The sequence below is a fragment of the Pseudochaenichthys georgianus genome, chromosome 2 (assembly GCF_902827115.2).
Source record: "Pseudochaenichthys georgianus chromosome 2, fPseGeo1.2, whole genome shotgun sequence".
In the NCBI taxonomy this organism is placed as follows: Eukaryota; Metazoa; Chordata; class Actinopteri; order Perciformes; family Channichthyidae; genus Pseudochaenichthys; species Pseudochaenichthys georgianus.
In genome coordinates this window covers 8228039-8252227 of record NC_047504.1, presented here as the reverse complement: position 1 = coordinate 8252227, position 24189 = coordinate 8228039, and the positions used below count along the sequence as shown (strand labels likewise).

The following is a 24189-nucleotide window of genomic DNA, read 5'->3' as shown; positions in this document are numbered from 1 at the left end:
CAACACCAACAACCGGACGATGGAAAATTGGTCGATTATGCAATCATGGCCAATAAAACTGTCAGTTGCTGCTTTTTGTATAAACTATCACATCTCTACTTCGTCTCTTCCCCCTCCATCTGCGTCTCTGCTCATGTCTCCCTCCTTAAAAAGGCATAGCACGAGACCAAACTGCACAGGTTGCCACACACACACACACACACACACACACACACACACACACACACACACACACAGCAAAAGGGACCTTCTAGCTACTGGTAGAGCTCGTCTACTGTATTTTGATGCAATTAAAGGGGCCCTATTATGCTTTTGGGGTATGTAAATGTTCTGCCAAGGCTAAAAGGCCAAAGTTCCAAGGTATTGGCTCAAAACGTTTTTTTAAAGCTGCTTTGGTCTAATTTTGACATTTAAAAAGTGATCCCTTTTAATGTATATACTAATTCAGTATTGCATTTCCAGAACATCTATTACAACTATAGACATAGAGGATTGTATATCGGCTACCATTGGCTTGCATTTATGTCAGGATGCTATGACAATGAACTTGCAGAGTCTAAAATCATAATATCACCACCTTCATGCATTCAAGACAAATTACTTTACCTAATTTTAAGAACAGTGCGAACACATCTCTAAAATCTGCTACATTCCGAACCTAAAGTCTTTGTTTTCACTTCATTTTGGGGTTTAACTTCACACCCAACAGTGTGTGAAACCCCTCAGCAGACCAGCAACACTTCTTGACTCGGTATTTTTACAAACACTCTGAGGTGCAGTAACTTTGTGGTCCAGATTGTGCTAATGACTCCAAACTGATGGCCTCGTGTTATCCTCTGTGGGCCGTAGCAGGCATGGAAAATAGAGCTGCAGCGGTGGGAAACTCCTTGACATCTCAGAGAGGAAGAGAGGTAGGTTGATGCGTGCGTGTGTGTGTGTGTGTGTGTGTGTGTGTGTGTGTGTGTGTGTGTGTGTGTGTGTGTGTGTGTGTGTGTGTGTGTGTGTGTGTGTGTGTGTGTGTGTGTGTGTGTGTGTGTGTGTGTGTGTGTGTGTGTGTGTGTGTGTGTGTGTGTGTGTGTGTGTGTGTGTGTGTGTGTGTGTGTGTGTGTGTGTGCGCGTGAGTGTAGGAGAGTGTGAAGCTGCTTTTTGTACCAGGAAATTATGGGATAGCTGTTTTAGGGCTGCATGGTTTTGACCCTGTGACCACTGGCAGCCGTGAGAACCGAGTCCCGGGCCATGTGTCCTTAAGTCCCTCACATCAGCACGTACACACACATAAGCAAAACACTACGGCGGAGTGAGAGGGTCCACACAGCAGGGAAATTATCATACCTTCTCACCAGTGCATGTGGACCTGTGCCAACTATGCAGCCTATAAAGCCCCCCCGCTAAAAGTAAGTCACCCAAGTATGTTTTGGTAAGGATTTCATGCGTCGCCTTCCCCTTTTTCACACTCAATTTGAAGCCTGTATGAAGACAAAAGCCCAATGACGGCAACAGTAGGAGGGGAGAAAGGGATTTTGAGGGACAAACTTTTGTTGGATTTATTTAATCCTCAGATCTGTATGAGAATTTCCCAGAAGTGCTTTTTGTGTAAGATGAGACTGTTAAAAGAACTGAAAACAGAGAAGAAGAATCCAGGTAATAAACATGAAGCAATTCTGCCCCTTCTGCCTTTTAATTACCCATGTGGCCTTGGGCAGGACCAGGACAACTGTAGTGGTTTGATACTGGACGGCTTCCAGGTGTCAGCGAGGGGTCAGCACTCCCTCTTCAAAACCCATAAAACTTCCACCATCTCCACGCACCTGAAGTCATGATGTCTGATTTGATACAGTGGAATTCCAGATGCAGTACAAGAATATAACGTGCTTTTTTAGAGGCTGCTGTGTTAAAACAGAGCAGCAGATGTGTCTTCTGGCAGGACTTCTAGAGAAATAAACAAAGTCTGCTGATTGTTTTTATTATTTCCTGGAGCTGCCATCTAGACTTGGTTTACACTATCAAGGGAGTTGAACCTATACATTCATGTTAGTCACTTTTCTATCCTGACACCTTTGTAATATAAGCTTTCCAACAATAATAAGGCCTGGAGTCCATGGAAAAGACACATTTCCTGCAGGACGACTGCCACAGAAACGTTTGCACTGCTCTGTAAAACTTTTAAAACATTACCTCTGATTTCCACACCACGTAAGCGTGAGAGCTGGGCTGCTGCACCTTCCTCTGAAGCCACCTCCGCGGGGAGAACAGCGTGCCGGTGCTCCCGGTCGGTGTCGAACCGGACCCCCTCACCAGAAACGGTAAATCCCCCGCAGTATTCCTTTTGGGGCGCTTCACTATATCATAGTCAAAATGGAAGTTTGAAGATGGGGAAACATCCAAAGGTATGGAGGGAGAGGATATGGACGGCGTAATGGGCTCTTTAAGTGTCGGAATCCTCGTGCGTAAAGCCGGTTTCACATCCAAGCGCTCCGAGGACGCACCTATGTCCAGAACTCCGGAGAAATCCGCGGCTATTATTCCATCCGTCCCGGTGTCACAGTGTCGTATGATAGCCGGGTCCAGGCTCCGGGTTTGGCGTAGCCTCCGTTTGGTAATGGCTTTGGAGGCAGGAGAGGAGCAGGAGAAGACGCTGTTGAGGAGTCCTTGAGCGGCAGACATTATGCTGGATCTCCTGCTCAAAGAAGCCCCCCTACAACTAAAAGAGTGTAGTGCTTCCCCATCAGAAAAACAAGTCAAAGTACACGCTGGTGAGGAGCAGGAATGTGCAGCATCTGGCTGCAGACGCTGCGCAAAGTGGAAAGTCTACTTTGTAGTGTGTTCCTCTGCACGCTGGTCATTCCCAGACTGGAGTGGAGTGAGAAGAGTGTGTGTGTGCAAGAGTGTGGGAGGGGCAGGGGCGGACTGGGACTAAAAATCAGCCCGGGAAACTCGACCGGCCGACCATCCCAACTCGGTACCGCTAGTCAATTGTCAACGGGGGGCGGGGGGTGCTCGTGAATTGTCCGATCACATACACAACACAGACAAGTTGAACACTCCCGGTATTCCCAATGGCCAGTCCGCCCCTGGAGGAGGATCAGAAAATGTAAGACCAGTGCTTGCATACTGTATTTGTTCAGATTATTAACCACTTTCATGTCAAAACATTATATTCTGAAGCTTTACTTTTCTAATACAGATGAGTTGCATTTATAAAGTCAACTTAAGACCCCTATGTGTCCTCTTCTTCATTGTTAATACACTGTAAATGACTTCCCGGGTGATCACTTTCAGCCAAAATCAATGTATGAAGGCATGCATTTGTCCTCATTTGCCTGAAACAATGTGCACCACTTACTAACTGTGTCCTGCTGCTTCTGCAATTAAAAATGTGGGGATATGCTTCTATAATTAACAAGCTCATTTCATGAAGGTAATTAGGCGAGTAGACATAATCATCAGACAGGCAGAAGGTCACGCACTCAGACAGGCTGACATGATTTAGCAAGGGATGAAAATAGGCATATTAATTCTTGTCTCCCATTAATCCAGCTCGCTGTCTGGGAATAATGGGCATATCAGTGCAGCCTGCTGTGTGCTATTATTAGCCACACAATAAGTGAGCGTTAGGATTAATAGCCAATGCCTTTCTTTATACACCTGTGCAAAAGGCTGTATGCAGACATTTGTTTACACAGATGCTTGTGGAGTTATTCCGTGTGTTAAGAGATGGCTGTGTGAGTGTGTGTAAAGCAGAGTTTGAGAGACAGAGAGCAGGAGCATGTGTGGCCCAGTGTGCAAAGTATGGGGAAAATGAAAAGGGACAGCGGGGGTCTGGAGAGGAGGGTGCCGGACGGCTGATAAAGGAGCTTATGAAGCTGCGCCGCATGACACTCACACACGTACACACAACACAGCATGACATGACACTGATAACGGCTGAGATAGATTTGACCCTTCTAAAAACAGGTCTGGTGTGGGGAAAGAATGAGACACAGACTGAGTGAAAACACAGAAGCAGGAATTATAGAAAACATGGTGTTTCACTTTGTAAAAAACATTTACGGAAAGAAGCCAGCTCCTGAGGGTTGCCCTGAACTGGGCCAATATTACTCCTCCATTTGGGAAGAAAGCCAAAAACAACAGTCATATGGAACAATAGTGAATCATTGAAAAATAATATTCCCATACCACAGATTAAGAGAGTATAACATCTTTGACTTTACATTTTGCTGCCTTTAAACTCTGTTAGACATACATGAATGAAAGGGCCACAAGGTCAAAAAAACGAAATGAATCAAACTAATTAGACTCAGATAAGCAAAACACTAATCCAGCGATACAGGGGTTATTTTTATCCGTCAAAGACAATTAACATCAGTATTATGTTAGATGTATAACTCAAACAAATAAATAACAAGATGTATTTAAATAATTAAACTGAAAACACCTCAAGCAATATATTTTATCCAACCTAAGATTGCATGTGTTTCTGGCCGAACATTTAAACATCCCCACGCTGTAGCGCCACCATATTGTTCCAATAGAGCAAGATTCGATTATTTGGACATGGTGAATTTCATTTCACTGTATTTTGCCTCAAGGAAAAAGGGTCATGTTAACTCAGAAACAATAAGTCTGGGGGATGTGCATGGAGCCATTTAAAGGGACTTTTGGAAACCTAATATTCATGATATCACATACACAACACAGACAAGTTGTATTAAATTGACATTTTAGTGTCTACCCTCAGTTTTTGTACAACTGTAATGACATCTGCTGGACAGTTATTGAAATCGCACCAGCAGTACGGTGTCCATGAGAGACCATTTTATCTTGGTAAATTGCGTTTATTGTGCTGCCTTCAGTGCTATATGAAATGTTGTGAAATTAAATGATTGCAAACAGGAGTTTACATTTTTTTTTTAACCTAGTGTTGTTATTGAGATCATTCACAGACTGGGTGATGTTCAGTATAAGGTTTTCTTTTATAGAATGTGTATTGCAAAACGTTTTCAAATAAATCAAGGCATGTTAAAGCCCAGCTCCTTAAACCTGAAGCATTGAGAATTACGAGCATGCATTGAAGGCAGCACACATTGACTGCATTCATCCATGCATTTGTCCACAACAGCGCCATCTCTCCAACGCCTGTTTTGCATTTAGACCCCTTACAGTTTGGCAAGGAAAGGGTTACGGAGTTTATAGGGTGGTCCAGATCGACGTCGCCATGAACAAATGAATTCGCGGGGAATTAAATTTCACAAAGGAGAAAGAATCCTGTGCTTTGAACCCGACCCGTCCAAGGCTAAAGTGTTGTATGACGCTAAGGTAATGCTTTTTGCAAGAAGTTAAGATATTCTCTATTGTCTAAACGAATACTTTATATTGGAAAATAAGGTTTGTTAATGTAGGTGTGGGATGCATGCATCTGTGACAACTACTTAGGCCCCAAAAAACAACTAACAGTTTATAAACCGCATAATAAAAATGCATGGTTTCCGGGTACGTTTGATAGCACGTTTCTTCTCTTATCGTGCGATTTAGCCAAGTTATGTTCGTAAAGAGAAGGGTTGTTTTTTGTAGCTTTTAACTTTAGCCAATGTCAAAGCAGGCTGCTTGATGACAGCTTATATTGCAGTACAGGCTATCACCAAGGAATACAATTATTTTGTAAGAGACAGATATATAAAGACATCACTGACGTTATTTTAATGCTGACTCCAAATAAACCAACACACCTACCCTGCTAACTTTGTCAACACCGAACATTGTAATGTCGCTAACTCTCATTTAATGACTGTCCTGCTATTTTAATGTAATTCCTTGATAGCTTCGGGTATAATGTTAAGGGCTTATGAGTAGACAAACATCTTTTGTGGTTCCAAGGTGTTGGTATATGCTTGCAAGTTCGCAAGTCGTTTTCACCAGCTAGGTAGTTAGCAAGCTAATGCTAATAGAGGGTTTGTTTACATCATAGCCTGTCGTTTGCTAACTGAGGCTAGCTAACAGTTAGCCTTAACTGTTGTTTAACTGCGCATTTTCTGAGTTGCATTGATGCAAGAATCTTAAAAAAACATATAGTTGTTTAAAGAACTACGGTACAATGTACAATACCAATGTCCTAGTATCTCCTACATTCATCTTTTTGCAGCATAATGTAACGTTAGCTAAAACCAAATGTAGAAATGAATGCTCTGTTCTCTTATTGCAAATCGAAGTTGGTATAATTGATGCTAAGTTAAATTATTAATCTCCACTGTTCGTGATTGACAAAGTAACAAGTATGTAAAGCTTGCAGCAGAAAAGTAGTGCAACAAAAACTAAGATATTTCCGGCTGAAATGCAAGTAACAGAAACTTTAGAGTCTGAAAACATGGAATTACACAGGACAGTATTTTAGTGAATGCACATACCTCTGCTGACATAATCTTAGTGTTTGAGTAATGAAAATAGCTGAATTGTGAGTATAAGACTATTCCATCCCAAAGAAAGTTGTGAAGAAGGGTATATTGTAATGTTTTGTGTTCACATTACAGGTCATTGATGTCTTGATTGCAGATAAACATGGAATAAGAATCCCAAAGTATCTAATTCATTTCAACGGTTGGAGCAGAAGGTAAATGTCTAGCTTGAATTAATATTAAATAAACATGCAGTCACAGCCACCCACCTACTTAAATATATCATACTCATTGTAGTGTTTATCGTTGCCAAATGTCATGTTCATCAACTTGTGAGATAATAGCTGTGAAACACTTAAACCATGCAGGTCTGTGTGATTTTTAACTTGTGTGTGTTTGGGTAGCTGGGATCGGTGGGCTGCTGAGGATCATGTCCTAAGGGACTCAGAGGAAAACCGTAAATTGCAACATAAACTGGCTCGCAAAGCTCTAGGTCGCATGTAAGTTCATATTATGTTCATTCAGTCATAACACCATCACAATATAACCATTGACATAGAGTATACTCTCTTGTATGTGAATCATGTACTCTTACTAGAGAGCTTGTGATTATCAAGAAAGTCTGGACACCTGTAACTTAAACTAAGTTCAGTGCACTGCATGCTCCTGCAGATCTGTGTTCACATTGTTTCTGATTTGATCTTAGGTTGTTTGTTTTTAGACAAGACTGATAAAGATGGTTTTCTTTCCTTTGGACAGGAAGAAAAAGGGATGGGCGAAGAGGCGCCGTCGTCAATCTGGTACCAAATCCTCCTCTCTCAAAATTCTTCCTAAGGAGGACGACAGTGACGACGCATGTAAGATGACTTCTCTGTCTTTTGTTTTTTGCTCCCAGTCTCCCTTAGCGATCAAATTAATCCTTCTCCGCATTTCTCTGTCTCAGGTCTGATTTCGTCTACAGACAGCAGTGACGGGGACGACTCAGACACTGAATCTTCAAATAGCGGGGACAGCACCTTCTCTGAGGATACTGACAAAATGGTAAAGGGGAACAGTTCTGTTCCCATCTCAAACATACACCCAACATTTGGAATGTAGGCCTTTAGTTGATGCTATTATCTGGACAAAATCGCAGTTTAGCGACCATCAACCAACTATTTGATGAGCCAAAAAGGATTTGAATAACCAATACTTCATTTTTTTCAGAGGGTTGAGCCAGACATTAATGTTAAAAGAGAATGTGAGGAAAAGATTATCCATGTTGACATCAGCATCCCTGATATCCTGAAGAAGAAACTGGAGGATGACTGCTTTTACATTAACAAGAGAAAGAAGGTACTTGAATTGTTTATATTTTCATATTTGTACATCCTGTGGGCAGTGTGGATAAATTGATTTGACTTGAGGCTTGTCAATAATCGGCCATGTTTCTCTCTCCTAGCTGGTGATGGTTCCTTGTCAGACGAATGTCGTGCACATCCTCGAGTCTTACGTCAAACACTTTGCCATCAACAAAGCCTTCATGGCCAACGAGAGATACCGGCGTCAGCAGAACGCCACACAGAGCAGCAGCCCACAGCCTGTACCTCCAGAAAAGAGGTGAGAATCTACTTATATGTTGTAAACATGTTGTTTTTAATTATGAGCTGAATCTCTGCATCAGACCCAGCTCAGAATGCATGAATGATTATGAACTCGTTCTTTGTTTTAAGCGAGGAGCTGTGTAAGGAGATGGTGGACGGGTTGAGGATCACGTTTGACTTCACCTTACCCATGATCCTCCTCTACCCGTGTGAACAAGCTCAGTTCAAAAAGGTCAGCTCCTCCAGGCTCTTCCTGGCCGTCAATGAAAGCTCCCCCTGCTCCAGCAAGTAAGTGTGCCATAGTGAATCTAGTTTGTGTGTTGTTTTTGTAACACTCTTGGGATGTGATGTACTGAATGTGAATATTATACACCAACATTCAACTTTAGGCCTTTTCTTTTCCCGTTATGTTTAAAGCGCCCAAAGAGAGCGCAGCCCCAGCCCGTTGGGGCACAACCCGCCCACCCCCCAGTCCACAGACAGCCAACCAGCACTGAGCGACATATCTGCTTCCACGCCCACCGCCCCAGCCCCCACCCCGAAGCGCAGGCGCCACCCCGACATGGACTGCATCTCCTTCCAGTCTCAGTCCCTCAGACGCTCCACCAGGAACACATCTGGAGGAGACCGGCCAGCCGAAGGAAGCAGTGGAGGTGATCCCTTATTACTTATGCTCGAATTAAAAAATTATCCAATTTATATCTCTTCTTAAACACTTTTCTCTCAGTAATCGATGTGTGTGAAGCATATTGGAACACTGACTACACTTGTGAACTGTTGATGCATGCTGTTTATTAATACATTTTAATGCAATGATCCAGGTGGAGGCAGTGCCACAGCATCCCCGCAGCTCAAACGCCGACTGATCGACACCTCATCCCAGCCAAAGTTCTTCCTTAACCTCGACAGAAGTAAGAAAAGAAAATATGAATTCAAATAAAAGCTTATTATGATGATACTGTAACTGTAAAAAGAGCCATGTGGACTTTTCTAACACTTTAGTGCAATTAATAACCCTAATGCTCCATCTTGCCGTTATTTGCTACACCTGTGTTGTAACAGCTCACAGTAAAGTAAAACCTAATTGTAGTAACGAGATTTCCCCAGTAGATGGCGCTGCCCTTCTTCTTTCCTAACACACTCATCCTTAATTATACTCCTCAGAGAAGACTTCTCAAAACTTTTTGTAGCCTCGTTTGCTCTCATGGGGTCTATTTTGAAGTCTACATTTCAGCAGTGATAGGCAACACTTCTAAAAGTGTAACTGTACTTTCTCTTTACCCAGAAACCCCAGTGCACAGTGGCTCATCCTCCCCGTTGCCCTCGACGCCAAGCAAAGAGCGCAGTGGGCCTTTCTATGGCCTTGAGAGCCGGAGGAACAATGAGCTTAATGAGGTGATCAAATTGTGTGTGTGTGTGATGAACATACTGATAACTGGAAGGGAAGCAACATCTCTCCCAAGGACTCCTGGATAGTTAGAGAGACAACGACAGTCAAATACCCAGGATGTAAAAGTGGTCCTTGTGTGTATGGTTATTTATTCATACATGCATATGGAACAACATATTAAGCATTGATTGTAACCTTTAAATGTAGTCCGTTCAGAACTGTGTAGGGATTTCAATGTAAACGTGTAAAACCTAAATGTTCCTTTTCTTTTACTCTGTGCACAGGTACTAAGTTGGAAGCTGACTCCAGATAACTACCCACTGCAAGACCAGCCCCCCCCACCTTCATACCTGTACGGAGCCCAGCACCTCCTGCGTCTTTTTGGTTAGTTTCTCTGCTCATTTTTCTCTCACCGGTTCACTTTGGACACGTGATGTCAGTGGTTTAAATGTGGAGCAGGGACTAATCTTCCTCTTATTTTATGGTTTTGATTGAATTCTTGCTTCTCTTCCAGTGAAGCTTCCTGAAATCTTGGGGAAAATGCAGATCCCTGAGAGGAATCTCCGAGCGCTGGTCAAGCATTTGGAGCTCTTTCTAAGGTTAGTAATTATTGTGTTCAAATGAAATGCCTCTCAGAGTTAGGCACTTTACGAGGCATCTTAGGGAAAGAAGGTTTTCAATTAAAATGGTCTACAGAGATTAACTACAGGTTTACAATTCCTTCACTCAGGCCTAAAGGATTTCAGTTTATTCCCTTCAACATTCAGGCATAATATTGGAATTTCACCCGAAAATCGTGTGTGATTTCCACAGAGAATATCTCATTATATCGACGAGGTGCTGCATTCAATTAAGGAGACATTAAATGAGAAGCACTTTGACTTGCACCTTGCTAATAACCCGCGGCTCATTAACCACAGCCGAAGTTGAGTTGCAGTAAGTTCTCATTTCACAAGGAGATAAGGGTTATAGCCTTGATAAATGCATATTATACCTTATGCACATGTTACCTTGCGCCACAGTAGTAAAGTAATAGCAACTAAAGAATCCATAGAAAGTGATTATAGATGCACAAGAATAACCCAGAAACAGAAAAACAAAAAGGCAAGGAAGAGTAAGTAAATGAGAACATGCAGAGGGTGGAGGGGAGGGATGGATGGAGTGAGAAAGAGCATGTGTTGGAGGGAGGGAGATGAGTGGGCGTTACACAAGCGTCGGAGTCTAATCTTTAAATCCTCCCAAGCGATCTTCAGTTCAGCCGCTCCCAAACCTGGGGGATTTAGGTCCTCTCGTTCTCTAATCAAACACACGCAGTACCGCCTCCTGCCACCAAGCAGTGCTGTGGAGCTGCTCCCCACGGAGCGGGAGTCTGTGGGCCAGAATTACCTCTATTCTACTCAACCCAAACATGTATATAAATAAATAAACTGGAGCCCAGTACTCCATACAAATCAGGGGGTGGTCTTCTGGAAATAGCCGGAGCTGGCATTCATGTCAGAGAGTGGTGTGCAGTATGATTACAGCATTCAGCGACATATGTGATGCACAGGTGTATTCTATTCTGTCAACACGGGATCCTACCGCTCCACACCATATACAACACCTCGTTATTTGCAGCAGCATTAGCACTTTTTCTCTTGGCTAAGCATATCATCTGTAGTCATCAGTAGTTTGGGAAGAAAGTATTTGTATTCACTGCACTGCAAATCACGGGCGCATTTCCTTTCATAGAATATCATTCTGCGAAATGGCAATGACAATAACTTGCAAAGAGGAGTGAGTTGCCTAAAAGTAAATTAGTTTTGCAGCTTCACTGTAGCTCAGTGATGAGGTGCTCAGGCGGTATTGATAGTGTTACCCGCGGTAACTGCTTAATATTATCCCCGTGCTGGAGCCTCTGAAGGACACGGGGCAGAAACTAAAATACTGATGTCTTTTGGGAAAGCCTTTTTGCTCCGAAATCAACCTCACGGCAGATTGCGCAGAGCGGGCAAAAACTGATTGATGTCGCAGAGACCGAGGTGCAGTGCATTCTGGGATTTGGCCACAGTTGATCTCTCACTCTCCCTTTCTCCCCAAGAGTGATTATGATTGAGTCTGGGTGTGTGTGCACACGTTATGCTGATTTACTATGTGTAGGCCTAAAGCGGCTTGCCTTGCGTTATTACTTATCTAACGGCAATACAGATTGGCACAAGCCTAAATTAAGGCACACAAAATTTGAATATTGGATCAAAACATTTTCAATGCTTTCCAATAAATCAACTTTTTTTATTTCAAGTGAAGAATGATGCTTGAATTTCCTCCTCACCTTAGATTAATTGACTGTCGAGCCCTCATATATTCCCCTTATTGTCCCATTAGAGTTGTTTTGTTATTCGTTATGCGTTCTTAAATGTTCTGATGAGGATAATTTGTTTGCATTGAGATTAGGAGGGCCGGTGGAGCTAAAATGAGATGGCAAGATTTAGAGGATTTGGCCGAGTAGCGGATACTAAGAAGATTCCGGATTAGTTTTCCCTGCTACTGATTAGATGGGAGGAGGCGGAGGGGGGATTTTTCACTCTTCCCTCGCTGACTGTCAGTCATTCTCCTGTCCTCGGCCTTCCTGCCATAGCCATTGGTCCTCTGGTGGTGGCGGTGGTGGTATAGGGACGGATGAGGGGGCTTTGTGTCCGACATGTATATACCCCGGGCAGAGGGCAGGGGGTGTGGGATTTATTTGAATGATCCAGGGATATCTAGGAAGTGGAAGTGAACAGGGACGTGACATTTGAGATGCTTTACTGTCATTGCTTCGTGTAAGCCTATTGTGACAAATCGCTTATGTTGAATATTTCATGTGAACAGAGAGGCCTTCTGAATGCGTTTGGGTCCACAAATCTCACCCGATGTCCCTCTCTTGTACTTCCCCACCCCGCCCTCTCTCTTATAGGTTTCTGGCTGAGTTCCAGGAGGATTTTTTTCCTGAGTCCGCATATGTGTCAGCATCAGAGGCCCACTACAGCATGAAACAACCGAGGCCAATTTATTAAAGGAGACGTCGGCCATTGTGTTTCCTTCCGTAGCGTGTCTTTCCCCCGCCCTAACCTCCAGCTTGTGTACACTGAGCTGTCTGGGCTCGTTCACGGAGCAGCCGTCTCTGGATTGTCGCTGTTTTGTGTTTTTTCTGGACCAACCTTTCTTTTTCTCTGGGCTAAAACTCCTGCTTTTGGGAACCGGTTGCTTTAACCCTGCCACTAACCCTCGCCAATGCTCACTTTGCATTTCGAGCCAACCTGCTCCGCATTAATTTACTGTTTCAAGGAATGTCGGGGGCCACATCTTGAAATACCTACCTTTTTTAGGGGCCTCACAAGTTAAATTCACAGGACACAGTTTCTCTCCATATTTACATCTGCTTTTTCTTACCCGGCCTACACTTTTTAAGACCAGGCGATGATTGGAAAGTTCTCCAGGCTTCCATCATTTAGCATAACTTCTCTGCAAAGCCCCATCTCTGGAGCCGGGAAACACAATACTTTGGCCTGTTCATAGAAAGAGAAACAGACACAGATTAGACCGCATGTGTTGTTGTCATTGTGCCCGCCAAATAAACTCATTTTGGATACTCTTAAGGGCATTACTGGGTCACCTGTTCGGTGGCTTGGCCCCATTTTTTTTAATGACTTCCTGTAAATGCTGGCAGCGCCGCCAGGGATCTTCTTCGGGATAAGATTCCTCTAAATCTACAGTTGGACTTGCTCCTCCTGTCCCGGAGATTCATCGCTGCCTTTGCTGAGCAGTTTACTGACTCTCTCTAGTTTTCCATTTTTAATTGTCCATGAGAATTGTTCTTATTTCTTTCTGTCTTTTTTTTCTCTGTGCATGTCTGAAAAGTGTCTAGCTGCCCTTTATTTTCCCTTTTTCCCCTCTTGTCGCTGAATTCTAACAAAAAGGATAAACCTCAACGTCAAACATTGCTTGTCTGTATAACATATTCAAGAGGCTTGTCATAATAAATGCATTTGGAGGTAATCTGTATCAACCAGTAATGTACGTATACAGTTAAAGACCTGAGATAGTTATTATCATCGTCTAGTTTATTGATGACAAACAAGATTAGCCCATACATGTGTCCAGAGCAAATTCATTATTCCACTGATGCCTTTTACTAAATTGTGAAAATGTAAATAACCGTTTTGATATTTATTTTTGTTTGCACACCATGTTCATATATTTGTTAAATTGGATATAAAATACCTGACCATGCTCATTCCAGGCCAGTTAAAACTTTTTCTTGAGCAAATACATTTTTCTGTACAACATATTTTGAAATAGCTGTATTGCAATACACTTGTTTGTGTGATACAATGGATCTATATACGTGTATTGTGTTCTGTGCAGAGCTATGATATGCATAGCCTGTTAGACATGTCTGTTTCCTGTCAGCCATGTTTTCTTCATAGAGTTTAAATAAACACTTTCTGAAGCTCATCTTATTCACAAGTACCATAATGCATAAATCCTAGCTGATTATAATTTGTCCAACTCTGTTACTATGTGGCTAATTCTTGCGCCTTTGTTCTGTTCCTGTGAGATGAGTCAGCAGGGAGCTTTGATATGAATCCCAAAAACCTCTCCTCCATTAAAAGTGAATGGAGACAAGAGAGTTTTATCAGCTACCTTGACCTTCTATGTCCTCGCACTTTTAACGCAGTAAAACCCCAACATGTTTTTTTTTCGTGGGCTGACATTTTCAATCTGCTGTCCTTGTTAACACAGTTCATCTGTTTGTCTTTGAGCTACTTGAGAGCAAACCTCTTTGAGTTGAATGGTTCTTTGAATGGAACTTTGCACTACTTTACCTTTTTTTTTTTTTTTAATCGTCTTTTATAGTGTCATATTGGCCAGACAGATGAGTTACTGATGTGATCCTGCCACGGTTCCCCTGGTGGGAGTTAGTGAACACGTTGTGATTTTTGATTTAATCAATGTTCCCTCGTCTGTTGAAGATAGATGGGAGCCTTCTCGTGTTCGTTGTTCTTAGCAGAGGCGGACATGTTTTTGGCAGAGATAAGAGTTCAATATGCTGCTCCAAATCGGGAACTTTTGGAACTGGTTGTCCTGAATTAAAAATATTCTAATAGATAAAGCTCTTGATGTCCTTGGATTATCATGATTAGCCCCTCCTGCAGCAGCCACTGTTGATCAAAAGCTCGATGCGTTTGAGCGTGATGCATTCAAGGACGTGGTATATTTCATGGCTAGGTTAAATACAGAGGCGGCTTTCCAAATTGTTTGCTTTTTTTTGTTAGTATGCACTGCAGCTTAACCCTAGTTTGTTTAAAGCATGCAGAACCCTTGTCCTCTGTGCTCTCCTTGAACAAGAGTGTCAGGCAAAGTGACAAAACGTTACTGCTAAAAAAGGTATAGTATGCTATGAAATCGCAATCATGGAGTGCATCATGGGAGATTTTTTCATTCTACCAGTCTGTAGGCTAAGCTAATACATTTAGGGAGCTAGCTTCAAAGGTACCAAATAAACATGGGAGTAGCATTCATTTTCTCCTTTAACTCAGGAAAAAAAATCAAATCGGCCAATTCCCGAACTGTCTAGTATATCAAAATACAATTTCCATGTGACAATGAACTGCTGAGATAATATACTGTATCTCTACTGTCTGCAGCACAATGCTCTTAGCCTATTCCCAGTGTGCCTATGGGAGGCTGGCTAACCTGGCTTCCTCATATCAGGGTCCTAATGGGTTTAAGTGGTGCGCCCTAATTGTATTTAGGTGCGGTGAGACTTCTTGTAATAAACTGCTTATCAGTGCAACCCAAAACGGCACTCTCTTGCCTGCTGCTATCATGTAGCCACAGAAGCCACCAGTTCAAGCCTCTCCAATCGATTTCCCGCTCCGACTCTATCCACTTCCCACATGATTCAATTTCTTTTGGGGGGGGAAATGGGATGTAATGAGATGTGAGTTATCACCTTGTAAGTGCTGCTGCCCGCACCTTTCAACTGATGCCGCCTGTTCTTTTGTTTGTGATCACCTCCCTTACACATCTGCAGCTTTTTCAAAAGGACTCTCCGGTGTCCGTGTCTCACTTCCTCTTCAGTCCCTGAGTGTTTTTTCTGTTCCTGCCCTCACATCCATATCTCAATCTCTTTTGTCTAGTGTTTCCTCTGATTGGTCTTTTGTCCTTCCATTCCATTCATCACTCAGAACTCTCCAGAGACAGAAGAGAAGCGTGAGGAGCCGTTGGCCAGTCGGAATGCAAAGACATCGCTTTCCTTTTATTTTGAATATTTTGAAGTGTTTTTTCATCATCATCTAGTTCCAGCTTTTCGCTTTATCACGCCATCTTTTGATGCATTCATCTACTTGCCCGTCTTCACCCAAGTCTCCTTTATTGTTTTGTCTTTTTCATTCGTCTTCATTGTCCCGTTCTCTCAATTGTCTTTCTTGCACCATGGACCGTGGAGATGGATTGCGAGAGGAGACCGCGGACACAAGCCCATCTGTTTCCTCTGACTCCTCTTGGACATCCTTTGACTGTAGCACTGACCTCACATCAGTCAGCTCTGACCAACTCCTGACTCCTCTTACAGCTCCCGTTGGCTGTAAACTATTCGAGGACCAGCGTCCGAAGATGTCTTCTTCTTCAGTCAAGGTCTCTTCTGAGGCTACGTGGACGGAGACATCTTTTCTCGGAAATGATGAGTAAGCACATTATTCTAATAACTAGAGAATTCCTCAGGGAAAATATGATTTAAGCTCGTCTACATATGTATATTAGTCACTTTGCTTAATAAGAAGTGATATATTTTCCATCTGAATCCAATTAGAGGATTGAATCTGTTCTTAGATATCACTTCTGTGTCATGTATAACACTGATGTAGACTCCAATATAATACGAGTCCCTTGATACGAACACATGGTGTGATCAATGTGTTTTCATTAAGATCGTCAATATCAAATGTAGTTCTGCATAGTTTTTGAGCCTGTGATTGCGTTGCCTTTGCAATTTTGAAAACGGAGTCAGATTATCTTAGACGTTAACAAGATATATGTTTTGTTCCGTTGAGGAATGGTTTGTTCTTTCCTCCAGGAGAAGTCAAACTATGCTCTCTAGGAAAGGACGGGAGAGAAGAGGATTAAAGATCTGCATAGTGTACGGATGCAATGCTCTCGCTGAGACTTAGCTTTCAGCCCACAGTGGTGTGATTATCTGTTTCATCTGGGTTTAATCACTTGTGGTTCTGTAATGGGAGTCCTCTTCTCAGTCGCAGTGAATAAAACAAGCACTGCATTAGTTTCTTTAGATAGAAACCATAAATCACCTCTCGCTTCGAATTCTTCAGAGAATCTCGGCCTCAGAAAACCTGCAGTGTTGTTCATCAAGCCTTTCTTCCACCTTTCCTTTACTTTCTTTCCGCTCTCCATCACTTCACCCCGATAACACGTAATTACTCTTCGCCAAGACAGACACAAGTTTGAACACACTCACTTTCTCACACTCTCACCATGTCTTTATATCACCCCGAACAACTCCCCGTGGAGTTTTCCGTATCTTTACACAAAGACTGATTCAACTTTGTTTGAGGAATATTTCAGAGCCAGCTGGAATATTAATGCTTTCTGCTCTTTTTATCCGTCTTTGCCAGACGCTGGGTTTCCGTCTTTGAAATGGAATGTCTAAATAGAAATGACAAATGTTAGCTGGGCTTGAAAGGCGGGAAAAGCAGGTTAGTTTTTTGGTGTAAAAAAGGACAAATGGGGATGCATTTCGTGCTGACGATACTACCATTTGGCAATGCTCTGCTGCTCTAGGGCCTAAGATAAATGACTATGTTGTGCATAATATATATAGGGGTGGTGGCGGCGAAGTCGATAGGGACTTGGCTTGGCAACTGGAAGGTCACCAGTTCAAGTCCCGGCAAGACCAGGTGCTACCGAGGTGTCCCTGAGCAAGGCACCGTTCCCCACACTGCTCCCCGGGCGCCGTTCAAAATGGCAGCACACTGCTCCTAACACTATAGGGTCAAATGCAGAGAAACAATTTCCCCACGAGGGATTAATAATAGTCCATCTTATAGAAGGACATATAGTGCACAACAATTACATTTAAATGTATTTTTCTGTTCTAATTTGCAACATGAACTTCATACTAATGTATTTCGTTTTTTATATACATGTGTTTTCATGCTGAGAGATGATACAAAAGGTTATTTTTTCATTCTAACTTAAGTCACTTAAAGCCAAGCTAACCAAAATACCAAACTTTTCTTAAAAAAAACCCATTTATTCATTTATTGATGTAAAAATGACAAGTGCATATTTCATTTTTTAAAACGTCTCAAAAGTGTTGGGAAGATGAGCCTGACAGTTAGATGTAAAATCACTAGTGACCCTCCTCTCTTTGAGGAGAGAGGTCTCCTCCTCATATTGAATTCTCCTCATGCACCTCTGTGACTCAGTAATGTGCATGCTAACGGGTAATGTTCTTGTGCTGTATTTAAAGTCTTAAAAGGTCATAGCGATCGTTACACTTAAACAATATCATAGTCAAATATTAATTTAATTACCATTTCTGGACAAACTGCCATTCACTAAAACCTAATGATTATACCACAACAGGAGCTACAGGTGTAAAGAAAAAAGGAATACATATGTTATTCGACTATCTTCCTCACTTCTTTACCCATTTCTGGACCCTCTGCCTTATATTCCCACCATCTCTTCCATTGTTCTGTTATCTCAACTGCTTCACAACTATATTATTCTTCCCCCGACCCCCACTGACACAAACATAAAGTAATTTGGCTGCAGTTGGATATTGTTTTATTGGAGCCTGCCGCTCTGCTGGCGGCGGCATGAGGATTAGGATACAGTCGGGCAAAGAGGCGCAGCATGGTGGTACATTGGGTCATGGGGGGGGTAAGATATAGTATATACTCATATCTCATCCTCTGTGTCAATATAATGTAATGATGAGCTTTGTGGATGCGTGTCCTGCCCTATATGTGTTAAAGGGGTGTGTTCCAGTATGTCTCGTGCGTATGGGCTTTGATTGAACTTATTCTGTATTTTCTCTCTTCTATCTTCGCTATTTAAATCATATCGGATTATCAAAATAATGACATGCTACATCCATATGGTGCGGCACAGGGATTCAAACATGGCAGTGTGTTTCCATGTTGCCGGCCGTATGTTATCTAAGCAGATGCTGCGAAGAGTTCAGAATTTCTTTGGAGGAAGTTGTTTTTGTTTTTTCTCTCCCAGGCAAGCGCAGTGTGTGGCAGACATTTTCACAGTTGGGTGGAGACCCTCTGATCTGAGCCCGCCCACTTATCCTACTGTAGTAAGTTAGCAACTATATTTTCTACCTCGTTCAAGCTCTGTGGTTTGATAGGACACTTTGATAGGATTTAAAGTCAGGCTTCAGTTTGAGGCTTCTTCCAGCGTCTACTACTTTCTCCCAGTGAAACGGTATTGGAAAGATGCATTTAGCATTTTAACGCTTTTCTTACCTGATTTGATTAACGCAAACGTTCTTTGTTGCAGCTAGCTCCATTTTAATTAGTTTAGGTTAACACCATCACTATGGTTGCCCAGTAACAAGGTTACACAGTGATAGCGCTGTGGCTTTTATGATCCAATCCAACTTGATAATATTATATGGCAGGTCTTGATGCGTTCAAATCACATTTATCTCACAGCGGATGCTTGCAGATCAGATATGGAATTGGCTGAGAAATATGTATTGATTGATTGAGAGAGGTAATTAGATAGATAAGGAAAGCATGTATGTGTGTTTTCACCAGAACACAGTGCCAAAATGTCACTCCGGTGTTCTCTGATTTGAGTGTACACTTTGTAATTATAGTAGTTTGGCTGGAATACAGAGTGTTGAATATATCTATATCTATAGCACAAAGTACCAATGACCTGGCCAGATGTATGGAGAACCGGGATGACTGGAAGCAACGATGGAGGGCTCGCCTGAGGACGACCTAGAGAGACACTAAAATCACTTTAGCAAATGACCTGACCTCGGTAACAAAAAAATCATTATTTAAGAAAGTCTTTGACAATGTACAGACTGAGTAATCTTTCAACTAATTATTATTAATGCCTGGACATATTGTTCCTGTTACATTCATGCCAATAAAAAGAGTTGAGGGTGACAGATTTCTTTTTTGTACTGGTCAGCTGGTGGCTGGGCCAGGTGTCTAATGACTGATAGACTGATAGAGAGGGTGTAATACACGAGAGGCTGAATCTCCATTCTCTTTCTAATGAAACAGTAAGGACTTCTAGCATTGAAGAGTGTGGGCCATCAAATCCAACAAATGAAACGGTTAGCTGTTTATTTGATGTCGGTGATACAGGTGGGAATTGCTTTCATCCCTGCACAAAACATTTAAAATCCATATTTTTTATTTTGCTGAATCCTCCCCTCATTCTTCAATTCCTGTATTCCCTTTCATTTCCCTCCCTTTATGTTTTCTCCTGCCCTTCTTCACCCAACTCAATCTACATAGTATTACATAAAATAGAGCTCATTGTAGTAAGTGGATAAACAGATCAAGTGCCTTTACCGAGGAGACTCTTTTGATGCTTTTCCCAGTAAACCAACGGGGTTACATAAGGTCTTCAAAGCCTCCAGATGGACACGATGGAGGTGCGGTCTTTTGGCCAGGTCTTTTCCGGCATTACTTGCACACACAAACACACACTATCACACATATACACATCAGCAAGTGTGTGTTTTTTACGGCCTTGTTCCATAACCCTATATTTGTTTCACTACAAGCTCGCCTTTGCGCCTCACCTTTCTAGTAACCTATACCTTACTTTAATTCTTAATCCTAACCTTTACTGGACAGCGAGAAAACACATTTATTTACATTCAGGAAGAACAATTTGAATGTAGATTTGTAAATTAGGAAAGTATTTATTTGCAGATTTAAGACTTGTTCTTGTGGTCAGGAAACACTGCCTGGTTGATTTTATACATTTGATATTGACTCAGCATCGCCTGTATTTCAGCCTAACATGCATGTTTGATCGTGCTGTATATAAAATTAGACACACAGCGGTCGTGAGCGTGCACAAATCAGTAGCCACGTCCCTGTAGACGTGGCTATAGATAGCTTGGCCAAGAGTCAGTACCAGGTGGCATCTCAAAGGAAACAGAGCTGAACTGGCATGTGCTTACAAAACAACCATCTGCATTTTGTAACACTAGCAAATTGATATTGTTATATACAGAAGGCAAATTCCAAAGAATGATGTCCTCGCCCACAGAGGGTGACTGCAGAGGACATTGGACCATGCAGTCATAAATCGGAGGATAATCAGACAGGCAGCACTTTCCAAGATGTTATAGGGTTGAGTGGTTGAGATTGTAGGTACTGCATATCACTCTGCTTATCAGAACAGTCTTTGCAACGGACGTGTTAAAGAATCGGGCCAACAACACTTCCAACAGGCTGAACGGTGATTTCTGACATCTTCAACTTTACATGAAATGCAGCTTAAGTCACCCCCTCTACCTTAATACACTAAAATAATATTACCAAAAAAAGGCGGAAAGCATAGAAAAACAAAATCTTGGAATACAATTGTGGTTTTTTTTATTAGCTTTTGATGGCTATTTTATTTATAGAACAATCCCGTCACAGAAATGTTCTCCGATCTCCATTCTCTCGTAAACATTAACCACAAATAGATGAGGAGTTGGACACAGGTCCACTGGAACCACAGAAACATCAACCATTGCACTTTCTCTAAATTCCTGTTTGGGGACTTGAAAAGCAGAAGCTGGAGGAGAAGAGCTCTCTTCCCCATTCTTGACGCCGGAGGAGGTGGTTCGTGGTGTCCTCCTTCTTCTGCTTCAGGATCTGTAGATTTATTGTGTCTGTATCCTATGTACTCTGGAGGAACAGGTAGTTTGGGTTTTTTCGCGGCTTTGTTTTCTCCCGCAAGGACTTGTTAGGTTTTTGGGTAGCGGAGGGAAGCTCTGGGTCCTACGGCCCGTGGTGTGGCTGGCTCAGGCCCCCTTTGTCCTTTTGTTTGTTTCCTGTCCTCCCAACACACTTTCACTCCCTAAGCGTCCAATAGCGACGTTTGGTCAGTGTCCGTGGCGTCCAATTGTGACGCTCCTAGGCTCCTTCAGCGTCATAAAGGGACGCAAATAGCTTTCAACTGATTGCAATGTATTCCCATCTGCGTCGGGATTTGACGCTCATGGAAGCACGGCATTCGTTTGTGTCGGCTGCCCTTAAAGGTAATGTGAGCGTCCATTCCCATACTCCCGGAAGTAAGTATTCCTCTTACTGTCGATTGATTTTACAGTGATATCTGCACTACTCATCGACTAAAAAACACCAGATTATCCTTGTTAATTACACAACATTGATTGGCTTAAATTGTGTGCAATGCTTTTGTATTTTTCCCCTTCGATTCGGAGAAACAAATATATGTTCTGAGTAAAGGATGGCAGAAGACACTACACTACCCAGAATCCCCAGCTATCGTTTGGACTACACCATGTGCTCTGTTTGACAAACCCCGTGATAGTCCTCAAGCTCTGTGATTGGAGAGTGTGCTCCGAGGGTTAAGCCGATTCTCGAACAGCACTTGAAATGGGATGGAACCACGGCAGACTGTCCAAAACTGGATTTGAACGGGTCCACCGCGTCCCCCCTCCCCCACCCCGTCCCCAGAACTACACATGCTGGCTATTCTGTTTCGCAACATGTTCTCTATGGCACGTCTCTACTGGGAGTTGTAGTTTTAAAAGACGTTTTCGTATTTCCCATAATAAGAAGTTGCCAGTATTAAACTGTGTACATCCCTGGAGGTTTAGGGGATAGGAAACACTCACATTTAAAACATATAATTAATAAATGGGTGAAAATTGCTTGTGCCCATTATGGGCAGTATTAATATATATACCCACATGCCAGCTAAGGTCAGAAGAGCTTTATTTAACAGCTGGTCTTATGTGTGTGACCCCTGTGATAACATTACATTACATTACATTAATTGATAAGCCTGAAACATGCACTTGTCAAGGTTCAGAGGCACATTGTGCAAATATGGCAGTAGCCATCGATCAGCTTAAGATAAGATATACTTTATTGATCCCAAGTTGGAACATTTGCGTTACATCAGCATGTGTAACAGTTAAATATGCAGTTGTGTTTATTTTAAAATCATTTAGTATAATCACACAAATTCTGTGTTTTATATTCAACAATTCTGTGTTCTTTATTTATTGATTGTTCAATACCTGACAAGGCCGGAGATGAAATATCTGCATACATCATAAGAGTAATACATTATGTATAATATCAGTTAAAATAAGTGCTTCAACATAGTTAACATTGCTGGAGGTATGCACAAATATTGATAGATGTCTTGTAATGCACTATTGAGGAACCTGCAACCCAAGTTCTTCATTCAGTGCAGAACTACACCACAGTTGTGTAGGCCTATATGATCTGTCAATAAACCTTAGAAAATATTGAAAGGGATGTGCAAAATAGTCATTATATACAGTCTTTAATGAACTATTAGTAGAGAATAACGAGTAATGAATATACTTTATAGGGATCGTATTAATATCTAATAATAAAAATAATGAAATTCAATAACATGCTTTAACCACCAGGTGTCCCTTTATATCAGCTGTGCACCTTTATGGTGTAAATACAGCCTATCTACCAATTGGATCAAATATAAAAGTGAGCCGAATTGGTGTTGATACGGCAAGGAGACGTATTGTGTGAAAAGAAATGTAAGATGTTGTTTAATGGCTGATATATTTATGATCCACGTCACGTTTTCAGTTCCTCATGTTTGTCTAGAGGTCTTCTCATCAGGGCTCTATAAATACAGAACTACGGCAGATATGTAATATGTAATGCAGCCGAACCGTGTATTACAATGCCGTTATGTGATGACTTTCAAAGAGGAAAGCAAGCACACTCGGAATAAAGTGTTTTCGGTCTGTTTCCGGTATTTGTTAATGACGATGTGCTGTGAGATGTGAGACTGGAATTGCACAGGGGAAAATAACGTAGGCTATTTTTAGATGCGGATTTTGTTAAACTAATATGTTTAGGCTGTGGACCAACACTATACATTGACGGGGAAGGGGGTAGCAATAAAGATAACACCATTAAACAGTTACACAACATAACAGAAATAATATCGATAGCAGCGTCCCTAGCAACCACCTTGGTAACAATGAAAACGTCCCGATTTCCTGAAGTAATCTTCGTAATAACTAGCAAACTAAAGATCATGTACATCCACTGCACACATAATCTGAAATAACAACTCATATTTCTCGCATCAAATGACATCAAAACGCATTTTAATGGCCAAACTAACTTTAAAATAGGCATTTTCCACCGAGAATAAAACGAAGTTCGGCCATGTTTTCTTTTTCTGCAGGGACAAATTTGAAGATCATGTGACATAGACGCCAGCCATCGGAAAGAATGGTGAAAAAAACGGGGTTTGTCAAACAGAGCACATGGTGTAGGCCAAACGATAGCTGGGGATTCTGGGTAGTGTAGTGTCTTCTGCCATCCTTTACTGAGAAAAAATATTTGTTTCTCCGAATCGAAGGGGAAAAATACAAAAGCATTGCACACAATTTAAACCAATCAATGTTGTGTAATTAACAAGGATAATCTGGTGTTTTTTAGTCGATGAGTAGTGCAGATATCACTGTAAAATCAATCGACAGTAAGAGGAATACTTACTTCCGGGTGTACAATTCTCCGTTATCCAATGGGAATGGAGGCTCACATTGCCT

At 42.0% G+C, this 24189-nt stretch overlaps 3 protein-coding genes across 5 annotated transcripts in view; 2 read left to right on the top strand and 1 right to left on the bottom strand.

Annotated features, from left to right (window-relative positions):
* Positions 1-3030, bottom strand: part of LOC117459612 (rho GTPase-activating protein 6-like) — a 68327-nt gene extending 65297 nt beyond the window's left edge. Inside the window, exon 1 of one of the 2 annotated variants that reach the window (XM_034100573.2) lies at positions 2176-3030. In XM_034100573.2, coding sequence (XP_033956464.1) covers positions 2176-2664 — 489 coding nt within the window. In that variant the 5' untranslated portion in view covers positions 2665-3030. The remainder of the gene's footprint in view (positions 1-2175) is intronic. The other variant, XM_034100562.2, reaches the window with a different exon arrangement.
* Positions 1-13838, top strand: part of LOC117459707 (MSL complex subunit 3-like) — a 153747-nt gene extending 139909 nt beyond the window's left edge. Inside the window, exons 1-14 of one of the 2 annotated variants that reach the window (XM_034100792.1) lie at positions 5085-5316; positions 6525-6604; positions 6794-6889; positions 7149-7246; positions 7333-7430; positions 7596-7724; positions 7831-7988; positions 8102-8260; positions 8390-8625; positions 8794-8883; positions 9258-9367; positions 9647-9746; positions 9877-9961; positions 12298-13838. In XM_034100792.1, the coding sequence (XP_033956683.1) occupies positions 5224-5316; positions 6525-6604; positions 6794-6889; positions 7149-7246; positions 7333-7430; positions 7596-7724; positions 7831-7988; positions 8102-8260; positions 8390-8625; positions 8794-8883; positions 9258-9367; positions 9647-9746; positions 9877-9961; positions 12298-12397 (1632 nt within the window). In that variant the 5' untranslated portion in view covers positions 5085-5223 and the 3' untranslated portion in view covers positions 12398-13838. Of the gene's footprint in view, positions 1-5084; positions 5317-6524; positions 6605-6793; positions 6890-7148; positions 7247-7332; positions 7431-7595; positions 7725-7830; positions 7989-8101; positions 8261-8389; positions 8626-8793; positions 8884-9257; positions 9368-9646; positions 9747-9876; positions 9962-12297 lie in introns of those variants that run through there. The other variant, XM_034100799.1, reaches the window with a different exon arrangement.
* A 2161-nt stretch (positions 13839-15999) lies between these two features.
* LOC117459460 (FERM and PDZ domain-containing protein 4-like) overlaps positions 16000-24189 on the top strand; it is a 68084-nt gene continuing 59894 nt past the window's right edge. Inside the window, exon 1 of the mRNA XM_034100246.2 lies at positions 16000-16072. Within this exon, the coding sequence (XP_033956137.1) occupies positions 16002-16072 (71 nt within the window). The 5' untranslated portion in view covers positions 16000-16001. The remainder of the gene's footprint in view (positions 16073-24189) is intronic.